General features: G+C 40.3%; 1 protein-coding gene across 3 annotated transcripts in view; it reads right to left on the bottom strand.

Annotated features, from left to right (window-relative positions):
* Nucleotides 1-9,482, bottom strand: part of exoc3l4 (exocyst complex component 3-like 4) — a 31,619-nt gene extending 22,137 nt beyond the window's left edge. Inside the window, exons 1-4 of one of the 3 annotated variants that reach the window (XM_019348689.2) lie at nucleotides 9,086-9,482; nucleotides 8,019-8,304; nucleotides 4,966-5,076; nucleotides 3,588-3,812 (exon numbers count right to left, since the gene is read on the bottom strand). In XM_019348689.2, coding sequence (XP_019204234.1) covers nucleotides 3,588-3,812; nucleotides 4,966-5,076; nucleotides 8,019-8,283 — 601 coding nt within the window. In that variant the 5' untranslated portion in view covers nucleotides 8,284-8,304; nucleotides 9,086-9,482. The remainder of the gene's footprint in view (nucleotides 1-3,587; nucleotides 3,813-4,965; nucleotides 5,077-8,018; nucleotides 8,305-9,085) is intronic. The other 2 variants (XM_005453409.4, XM_003447856.5) reach the window with 2 other exon arrangements.
* Nucleotides 9,483-11,676: the final 2,194 nt, after the last annotated feature.

Below are 11,676 nucleotides of genomic sequence, written 5' to 3' on the forward strand. Positions count from 1 at the left end.
GGAGTCCAGGAACTTGTGTCAGAGGGGCACCTGAGGTGGATCAAGTAGTTGGTTGATGGTGGGGAACAGCAGTCTAGGATGACTTTGGTGTTGGCAAATTAGGGTATTAGTACAGTAACAGTAATAGTGAGTCCTGGCTTGACAGACTGCTTTATAAGACCTTACATGATCTTTATTACACTGCAAAATCTCCAGTGTTAAATTGACACTAGAATGTGTCTAAATGTATCCACTCTTTTGAGTGTTAAATGAACACTTTTGAGTGTTAAATGAACACTTTTGACAGTGTTATATTTCTAACAGTAACCTAGTCAGCGTTAAAGATTAACAATGACTAACACTGAGCAGTGCTGATTTTCTATCACTGGAAAATAACTAAAAATGCTAGTAATATTTCAGTGTTAGAAAAACAATACTGCTAATGTTAGTCATTGTTTCTTTAAGACTGACTAGGTTACTGTTAGAAATATAACACTGTCAAAAGTGTTCATTTAACACTCAAAAGAGTGGACACATATAGATACTTTCTAGTTTCAATTTAACACTGGGGATTTTGCAGTGTAGCCTCTAGGTGGACAGTAGGACCAGATGTTTTGTCGAGCCTTTCAAGCCTATGGCCAGTGGTAGGGAACAGCATTTCATAGTGAACCATGGGGCAGGGCAGGTAAAAGAGACCATCCTGGTTTTCAGGGAAGCAAGGAAGTTGATGTTGTTGGTCTTACAGCATTATAGATGGTTAAAAAGCTTGTCAATCATTTTCATAGAGTCCCTAAATAAGAAAGAGACTATAATTCTCTTAAATCCATCAACTTATTCTTAAAAGTAGAAGATGCCACCATCACTGTTTTTTTAACAGCTAAACCACTGTCCCATTTATGAGACCGGATGGGAAACTGTGTCTACACAGTACACCACCAAGTGTGGTTCAATTTCTTACCCTTAAAACCCCCAAATTACTGTCCAAAATATACAGAATGCTTTCTAAAACAGATGAATCAATATCACTTCCTATTGCAAAATGGGAAGCGGATTTATCAGTTAACTTAGACCAAAACTTCTGGTCTCAGATTTGCTTAAAAACCTTTCATCTAATTAGAAATCCCAGTCTTCAATTAATTCAATACAAAATACTACATAGAGTGCACTATACAGGTCATCGGATGTTCAAGATGGGCTTTACGTCTACCAACAACTGCTCACACTGCCAAACCAATTCACCGGACAATTATATCCACGCTCTTTGGTTCTGTCCACCAGTTCAGAGGTTTTGGCGCGAGATATGTGAAGACTTATCAAAGTGTCTGAAATGTAACATTCCAACTTCCCCTTTAGTGTGTTTGCTGGGCAGCTTAGATAATGTCACTACAGAAAAGAATACAGCCCACATGGTTTTCACTGCCCTATGCATAGCCAAGAAAACAGTCCTCATGAACTGGAAAAATAAAAATAATCTTAATTCTAACCAATATAGATATTATCTATTAGATTACATTAGTCTTGATACAGCCTCTGCCACCACATCAGATCAATTGCTCTGGGCTCCTTTGATCAGCTCCATCACCTAGTGGGGGTGGGGGGTCATAGTTTGGTCCCACCTTCACTGTTGTGACTGGTGTGGGGGTAGGGACGGGCTTAGGGCGTCGCGGGGTTCCCCAGGAGCATCTTCCTTGGGGGGCTCAACCCGGGGTAGCCGTCATGGCCAATTAGGGGCTCTGTTGGCTCTTAGCTGACGGTTTCATCGTGGATGCGTGCAGCGGGGCTAGGGAGGGTCTGTGCTGACGGACGTGGGTTACTGACCTGGTAGCCTGGCTGCCCTGGGTGGGTCCGGGACGGGCGTGAGGTTCTGGGGGCGCTCCATCTCTGGGCTGGGGCCCTGGCCGGGCCTCGGGGGCTTGGGTCCTGGTTGGTGTGTTGCCGGGGTTGTGGGCGGGTGGGTGTATGGGGCCTCCCTGCTGCTGCGGAGTCGGGGCGGTCTGCTTCTCCCCACCGCAGGGAAAAGGGTAACACCACCTGGGTCTGGGTGCAGTTTCCCCCTCCAGGGGCAAGGGTACCTAGACCCGGTTCTTAGAGTACGCTTGGGGAGTGTGATTGTGTGTACAGTGTCTCTTTATGTCTGTCTCCACGTTGGTTGAGTGTTGAGTAATTGCATATGAGAGCATGAGGGTGGGAATGGATGTTTGTATCTGTGTGTGCCTGTATGTCTGTGTCTATATGTCAGGTTGGGTATCAGACGCCACCTCTCTGGGGACCTCTCAGGCCCTCCAAGGTATGGAGGTCTATCTCCCCCCACCACTTCCCCTGCCGGTGGCAGACGCCCTCAGACATCGGTGCGTTGGTGGTTCTTTGTGTCCGGGGATGGGCGTCCAGGTACCCACCTGCTCACTCCTTGGTGGCTGCTTGTCGGGGCCTGGAGCCTGGGGTTCGCTCGGGCCACTTCGGGGGTGGGGTGCCCTCGGCCTCTCGGCCTGGGGCTCGGTCACTCAGGCACAGCTGGCTGCCGGTGGAGCTCACGGGCACGTCACTGCAACCCCCCCGGCTTCTGCTCCGCGGCTGCTGAGTGACCCCTCATCTGGGACTCTCCTCAGCTCTTTCTGTGATAGTGACGCGGCTGCCCCTCTGTTGGTCTTCCTTGGTCTCTTGTGCTCTGAGGGCCTCTGGATGTCTGGAGTTTTGATCTCCTCCATACCTGCTTCATGCCCTGGAGGACGGGGCAGTGGCCCCCCACACCCTCTACCAGATCATTACATGAAGGAACCTTTTAAATACAAGCGCGTCCATGCTCACAGGTGTACACACGGGTGCTCACACACACAAACTACACCCTTTTTGGCTCCTACCTCGAAGCACACTGTGCGCTGTCGATCTTACGTGCTGCACAATAATGTTTAATATTCAGTATTTACTGTCATATTCCCATAGATCATTGTGATGTTGTTTATTCTATTACTCTCGTTTTCTTCTGCTTGTTTTCTTTTTTCTTTCTCAACAGGTGATCCAGGTGATCGATATATGTATTTTTTGTCTGCTTATTCTGTTGGTTTTTGTCTTTTGCCCTTTTTCCCCGTCCCTCTTCTCAGCTGTTTTTCTTTCCCTCTTTCTTTCTCCCCTTTCTTTCCCCCAGTCAAGTCTGTCCCGTATTCAACAAGTGAAAATAAAATAAACAATAAAAGGTGAATCAAATGGACCATTACGGCAAGGCTGGGATGGTCAATTTGGTAAAGTAAATCCGTTGGGCATCTTTCTTCGCCTTTAGACAATAATTCTGATGGCAAAAGAACCAAACGGGACAGGCAAAAAAAAAAGAAAAAAAAAAGGAAACTGTGTCTACAGATAAACTGAACCTCTGTGTATTTACATGACAAAGGAAGCTCTTATCATTGGCTCTGTCTGTTGCAAAAACAAACAGTAAAGAGACAGATACAGACTACAGCGTGGCATGTATACACAGAAAACATGTTAGGGGACATTTGAGACACGGTGCTATTCTGCCTTTCCACTTGTAGGTGGAAAAATTGTTACAGTCAAAAATGTGTTATATGAAGTCACAGTCAATTTAAACCAACATGAACATGTAGTAGAGACTGTACCTGAGAGTGGTGTGAGGGGGATACTTGGCAGTACGTAGCAATCTTCGATCTCTTCTCTAAGATCCTCCTCCTCCTCTTCCATTTCCATGTCTTCCTCCACTGAGGCTTCAGAGATGGCCTTAGTGGAGATTTTATCAGTATCCTTCTTAGTAACCATTTTCAGACTCCGACGAATGGATGCTCCTCTTTTCATAAAAGAATTACTGAATTTGGAAATACCAGGATCTAAAAAAGAAAAGTTTGATGATTTGATTTGATGATTTCAGGGTGTTTTGTTATCCTCCCATTTCTACAGTCATAGTTTTAAACTCAGCAGCAAAAAGCTGTAAGTTTATGTGCTCCACTAAAATGACAGTTTGCAAATGTGCAGATTTTAGGCACTTTGATGTGCTCTTTCACATAGACATATATTATTACATTTGTATGGACTATAATACACAGAGCAGTGTGTTTACACCTTACAGTAAAGACTCATATTTACATGTCTAAAGTATAAGGTGCTTACCAGTTTAACTTAGAAGGGTCTGGGTGAAAAACCAGGGGAACTTTGAGCAACACATAAATTCTAAAGATCCCTATTGCTTCACTCACCTCACATGTCATCAAGTTGCTGTTTTCCATTAAGGAAAACTTGTATATCTGGTATTCTACCTCACATAGCTGTCCTTCAATAAAGTATTCTTTGTTTGTACTCTTTTGTTTGTATTCTTTGTTCTTTGTATTAGTATTTTTGCACCAACAAGGTGATTACCAAAGATGTACCAGCCAAAACCGTGACATATGTTGTGAGTGTGTCCTTAAAAAAAACTGGAGGAAACTGGACCGATTTTACTGGTTTTTTGCTTGTTTGCAAGGAAGTAATCTTGAATACGAAAGTTGATGAGGGAGGTTTTTAAACACTTGACAGTTGGACTTTTTATACTAGTCGTCTGTGCATTTATGATGTATGTTTAGATGTGAAAACATGCTGGTCGACCAGCAACTAAAATTCTGAATCCAAAGTGTTACACATGAATTTAATAATGCAGTTAATACCAAATGCTTTATTCACATCATTTTCTGGGCTTGTCACTAAGCTCAAGTAGTATTTGCACTTGTTTTTATTTTATTTTATTTACTTATTTTGCTTTAAAAAAAATCGTTTGCCAGGAAAATGAGCGGCCAGAAAATATATGTTCATATGTGTTAATGTTACACTTGTAAAAAGAAATAGCAGCTTTACCTGAATACATTACTTCCAACTATAGAACGCTGATCTTTCTAGAGTAGATTATTAGTAGTAAATTTGTAGATACTAAAAAAATATAGGTAGAAGTTTAATATTTTAATATTGCCAGTGTGTAGCAACATTGATCTAGTATTAAAGTTAACATTTTACCTGTCTTTGATCGCGTCAGTGGTTTGGATATGCGAAAAGAAGCATCTGCCTCATCATCTTCTTTTTTCTGGTTGTTCTTCAGAGGGGTGGCCGGAGAGTCGGTGCTCAGGCCTGACAGAGAGGCAAGAAGAGCACATCAGTAACAGCAGAAGTTTCTCATAAACTGACTCTGGAGTCCTTAGTTTAATAAAACAAAGACATTTCTCTTTGTGGTGTCACAGGGATATAAACTAAAGGTTATATCCATTTATGTGGGTGTTTGTATGTGCATGGCTTTGGCAATGCTATTATGCAATCTGAAGAATGCAAAAAACTGTAAGCTGTGTTAGAAAGAAAAGTTCAGCAGAGTACCAGCACCTAAAAATGAAACTCATTAGGAGACAGCCTGACCTGATTTCTGATAAGATAATGATTTACAAATAATCACATAACTTGTGCCAAATGTTTTGGGATGGTTGTTCTGTTGCATAACCCGACTTCAGCCAAGTTTTAACTGTCAGGCAGATGGGCTCACATTACACAGAAGTTCAATGACTGCAAGGTGCCCGGATCATGTGGCTGCAAAACAAGCCCAAATCATCACCCCTCAATCACAAGAGAGAGTTGGTATGAGGTGATTGCACTGACTTGCTATGTATGATTTTCTCCAAATGTGGTCCTGTGCATTGTGACAAAACATCTTTTTCGCAGTTTCTCTGAGAATTGCACGGTCAGACCTTGGGGTGAATTTGCACACACACCTGGACGCTCCAGGACTACATGCCCCCCTGTGAAAACTCTCTTATCTACACAAATAATCTCTTTGAATGTTTAATCAGTTAGTTAATGTTAATTCTTCTCCTTCTAAAATGAAGCCTGGACAAACTGCACATCAGCAGCAGCTTAAAACAAGCTTTTAGTTCACTTTAAAAAAAGATGAAAAGGTGGCTTGATGCTCCTCTGAGCTCCTGACCTTTGCTAACAGTGAAACATGACAACATGGATCTAAATGAAGCCCGATTCTGCCTCGTCAACAGAAATTTTCCAAGAGGGTGTTAATCGCCATGCAAAGAAAGGCAACTCCTTTCCTGTGAAACAATGAATTGCTTTTGTCAAATTTCCAAAATTATCTACATTCAAAGAGCTTTCCTACTAATTAGTTGATTTGATGGCCAGGACAGGACTTTATTTCTAAAGTCTCACATGTACAAACAGTCAGAAATCACCATAGTGCAGTAAAATTAGACATTTATTCACAGAGAAAATCACAAGCAAATTCCACATGTTGCAGGATGAAATTATTATTAAAATGTCAGACCTGAGGGGAAGGATAACTGTAACCATGGCTCAAATTGAGGTAACTTGGAGCTGTGGACAGACCTGTACAGACCTGTAGAGTGGTTTCTTCCACCCTCTTGCACAGACTGAAAAGTTCAGCAGTAACACAAATTTTGATATTCCATAACAAACGGAATTGGGCAATAGCTAAATATGTTTTATCCACAAATCCACAAAATAACTGAAAACGTGGGATTTTGCTCATTTTATTAAGAATTTATATTTGTATTATTATTATTGTCAGGAAAGCAAGCAGTGTGACCTGTTTAAAGTGTCCTCAGGCTAAAGTCAGGGGAACTTTAAGCAAGGCATGAATTCCAAAGGTAATTATTGCCTCACTCACAACACATGACATCAGCATGCTGTTTTCCATTTCTGAAAGCTTGTGTAGTTTGTATTCTACTGAGCATAGCTGCGCTTTAATCAATTATTCTTTGATTGTACTCTTCTGGAGGCACACTATAGTGTAGTATATTTAAATGTTTGCACTTAAACTATTGAAGTATATTATGTGATATCTGATGGTGACTAAATTTCCGCTTGTGTGCCACATAAGTGGAGCTTTTCTAAGGTTGTTTTGCTGGGATTGGATATGGCAGCTTGCAGTTCAATGGTTTTAGTGATCCAAAGTCCTTATTTCCCAAAATTAAATGAAATGTGGTCAAATTCACTACTTTACTATCACATGAGAAAAACAACACATTCACATAAGCTTGCTACTCATCATGTTGATGTCATCATTGAATCGTGATGTTTTTGGTTTATATGCTAAATGACATTTCACACACATCTAATCAGATAAAAGTAATTTATCTACCTGATACTGAGCCAGACTTTCTTAAAGTGCATCCAGGAAGTATTCACAGTGCTTCACTTGTTCCACATCTTGCCATGTTACAGCCTGATTACAAAATGGACTCATTCATTTTTCAACTCAAAATTCTACACACAATGCCGCCAATGCAGTAAATGAATACCTGGACAGAAAAGCACTATCAGTCATGTACTGCATGTTGGCAAAGAACAGAAAAAAAGGCCCCCAACATCCAAAGAAGAGCTCTGAATATCAAGAAGCCTGGAGAACTCTTCCTGAAGACTACTTAAAGAAATTACAAAACAAACTTTGGCTAAGAGAGTTCAGGCCAAGCTGAAGAATAAAGGTGGCCATGCCATAACAAATACTGCTTTTCATGCTCATTAGAATTGATATAAAATATAAATACAAATACCAGCCTCACATACCATATTTTCATATTTTTTGCACATATTTCAATAAATCTCGGGAGTAATTTTCCACTTTCCTTGGAAAATACTGACTTTTGCACAGTAATGTATGGTCCTGCAGTCCTTCTTTGAGCAAGGAAACATTTTTTTGACATTTGCTAAGATACTTTGATCAAACAGATATATTTGCGTTTTGGCCCTTTCTGCCCTTTTCCCAGACAACTGCTCCTTCCACCTTTGCATACTCTCTTTAAAATAGCACCCACATCTGAGGGGAATGACTTCACACGATCTTTCTCCTGGGCGCTCATGCGAAAAAATGTAAACATGCAATAATTAATAAGAGCTAGGACATAACATTATTCATGTTTTGTGATAGGACCTTTTTAAGAGAGATAGCGAGGTGTAAATTATCTGTAAGATCCTCTCAGCTCTTCTTTTGACCTTGAGATTCCACCTGTCTGCAAAACCTGCCTCACAGCAGATTTTATTACAGCCATGAGGGTACTCACTGGGTGACGGAGGTGGTGGTGAAGCCGCAGAATCTGACTCATTTGTAGGTGTATCTGATTTGGACGTGACCTTTGATCCCTTGACAGATGACAGAGGACTCTTCTGTGTTGCATGCTGGATGCTCTTTCTAAACGATCGCAGCCTGCCCAACTTTGTGCCGCCATCGGTCGACAACTTCTCATCGCTCTTGATGGACCCGTTGCTCTTGAAGGACGCTCTGTCCTCACTGGGGTTCTCAGTAGACTTTTCCATCATTTGCGACATCTCATTTGATTAACTACCCAACTGTGAGTAAAAATGTAAAAGAAAAGTTGTTAAGAACAAAATGTGCCGTGCCTTTGCTCTACAAGTGAGCATGCGTGAGAGTTTTTAATCATTGTGACTGCTGAGAAAATAAATGGGTGGAGGAGTTTTGTTGACTAATAACACATGAGCCAGCAGTTTTCATCAGCACCCAAAAGACACTGCAGACGAAATTGAAACTGCTGTATCTGCAGGTACAGGCTGAACTAAAGAAATTCCCCTGTCTCTCTTTGGCTCTTTCCCTGTCATTGTTTTTTAAAACTAAAACCAAGGAGAGGAGTTCAGTATTAAAGAAGTCAGTCAACGAACAGAAAATTGGTCAGAGACTGTTTTAACAGATGCTACATATTTGATGTAGCTCTGGACCAATGTACAAAACATGACATCTAAAAATGTCATTTGGATATTTGCAGAGTCATGAGATGAAGAAAAAGAAATAAAAACAATCAAGTTTTATTCAAGACATTATAATAATAATTCTAACTATGTGTTATTTTATCATGACTTGAAATGTCTTCATAATTTACTAGAAATGACTGTGGTGACTAAAATTCTATAACTTCCAATGTGGATTAGGAAGAAGAGGTCAAACGTCCAACAACTCTTTTACTATATGTGTATATAGATACCAAAAATATGTGACTTCCTGAATGCATTCACAGTATATATATAGTGATTTTATTTTATTACATTACATTATTTTATATTATAAAGGTTTGCTACTAACAGTGACCGAATGAGGGGGAAAGAAAAGTCAACTTACCTCTGGGCGATTCCTCGGTTAATAAAACTTCCGCTGTTTTTGTGCTTCTCTCTTTATAGCTTATTCGGTGCTTTCGCTTTCTTAAATTTGCATTGCTGGCATGAAGGCAGACAGGAAATTTTTTTTACAGTCAGCTGTGTCTCTGTAGGAGAAAGTTTTCAAAAAGCCGGCGGTAAAAGCAGAAGGTGAAGCAGGCGAACTAGCTTCTCTGGGCACAAGGACAAGCCAGAGATCACCTTCCAGTGAGCAGGTTTACGGAATGAAAAAAAAAAAAAAAACCCACACACAGAGAGACCTCTTGTTAATGATTAAACGGACATTTAGTCAGTGGGAGTGTCGGTGGCAGCACAAGCTAAAACCACTGACCGACATTTTTTTCCCTTTCCCAACACCCTGATCAGTTTACAGGAAGATTTTCCCCGAACACACACAAAAAGCCTGCAACCGCGTTGCCCACATCAGCTCATATTTCAAGGTTAGTTTAAACCTTGTAGTGGTGCAACAAGCTCTCATTCTGTACGTAAGAGTGCAGCAATGAAAAAGACTCTTACAGAATTTAAATTGTACTTCATTTAACATTAAACACGTCCGGCAATTCTTTAATCCTGCCCATCAGTTTACTGGGACAACTTATCCACTGAGCTTTACTTAGGACCCAAACTGATGCATCATTAAATATTTTTCTTGCATAACCTTTGGCTGTGTTCAGGGGCGAATCTAGATACGAAGCTTTCGAGGGCCTCAGCCCCCAGTCATAATGCCAGGGTTAGTGCTCTAAAATTAATATTAATGGAATATAGTTCTTTCAAATGTAGTCAGCTCTTTTCACATTTGCAATTTCAGTAGAATGTCAACTTCAAAAACAGCTTAAATAGCTGATGACATATTGCAGTGTCTAAAAATAATTCATAATAAATAATCACAGATTTAAATATAATATAGGGCTTTAAGGTGGAAAGTTTAGTTATCAATCCTGAGTCACAGGCTCAGGTATGTTGACCAGAGTTTTCCAAAGTAAAGAACAACTTGTGAGGAGAGCACAGCATTTTTTCAGTCTCTTAACCACATGGAGGTCAACCAAATCATTAAGCACTTAAAGTAGCATTATCCAATAAACAAAGTGGAAAATCCCACTGCCAAGAAGCAAACTGGTAAGAGAGTTTTTAAAAAAAAATTCATACAAACCCTCCCTTCATTCTGCAGATTCAGCACAGAGCATCATCACAGAGCAGATTTGTAGTCTGTGACACCAATGCAGTTTCAGCTATCTTGTTTAGGCCATGTATATAGCGATTTGAATCCCATCAAACACTACTATTCATATTAGCTAGTCCGTGTTTAAGAAAAACCACAGATATTTTTAAGTGTGCTGCTGGAAAGCACACAGTATCCATGAAATGCATGTCAACTTATTTGGTAAAAAAATTTACTCACCTGATTCTTCCTGCTCTTCTACAATCGCTCTGCCCTCTCTCTCCATCCTCCTCACGCCTTCGTTCCACTGATAATAGCACAAACACTGCATTCAACTACAAAAAGCATAATACTATAATGTGATGATCATTATTGTAATAGCAGTTGGGGATCCATTTTTGATATCAGTATAAAACACTGCTTAGTTATGTAAAATTCTCATTAACAACTGTGGCCAAAACAGAAGCTACAGCTGTACATGTCTCACCTGTTTCTTTTGCTCTCTCCCTCTGTGTCCTCCTCTCTCAGACCTTGTGCGGTCACCCAAAAGTTAAAAGTAACAGTGAAATAGAATTTAGAAACTAATAAGGCACAAATTGATCCATACCAATTTCTAGCAGTATTCAAACTGAATACAGGCTGCTGATGGATATCATAAGGTAACATCCTTTTAACTTACTGTCACCTGGAACAGGAGCTGTGCTGTTAATAAACAATAAAACAATTTAAACAGAATAGGAATAGAAATCTTTAACAAACTGAAACAATAAAGTAGCTCATTTTCTGGCAACTGGCGATATGCCAGCTGACTATTACTATAGTTACTTTTAGGGGTGCTGTGATTAAATTTAAGGATTTTTTTTTTTTAATGGGACCCCTAAAAAGGGTCTGAGCTCACCTGTGGCTGTGTTGCATTGGGTGCTTAAGAATAATATACAACAATAGGTATCATAACAGATAGAAAAAACTCCTGCAACAGATGAGTTGTACTTTTTTCCTCTCTACTACCTTCTTAAAGATGTAAAGAAGGAAAACTGCCTGTGCAATATTTAACAATAGGAGACGTTAGAGAAAATATCTGACTCAGGCTGGTTACCACTTATATACTGGGGAGGCAGGTAAATGTAAAGAAGTTGTAATAAAACCAAATCCGACATGATATCAGGACATTTATGTCCACTAGAGGGCGTTGTGTGCTGTATTTGTTTCAGCCCAAACACTGCTGGCGCAGTGGTTGAGTGTTTGTCCATACCTATTTGAGTAAAAAAAAAAAGTTCAACATTGGAGCTTTTTTTTTTTTCCAAGGGCTGTTTTTATGCACATCATTACAGATATTCGCTTCAGGAAAAGAAGACATTTCCAGTCGAAATAAGTGACTAAGTGTGAGTGGAGTAGGG

The sequence above is a fragment of the Oreochromis niloticus genome, linkage group LG19 (genome assembly GCF_001858045.2).
Source record: "Oreochromis niloticus isolate F11D_XX linkage group LG19, O_niloticus_UMD_NMBU, whole genome shotgun sequence".
Lineage (NCBI taxonomy): Eukaryota > Metazoa > Chordata > Actinopteri > Cichliformes > Cichlidae > Oreochromis > Oreochromis niloticus.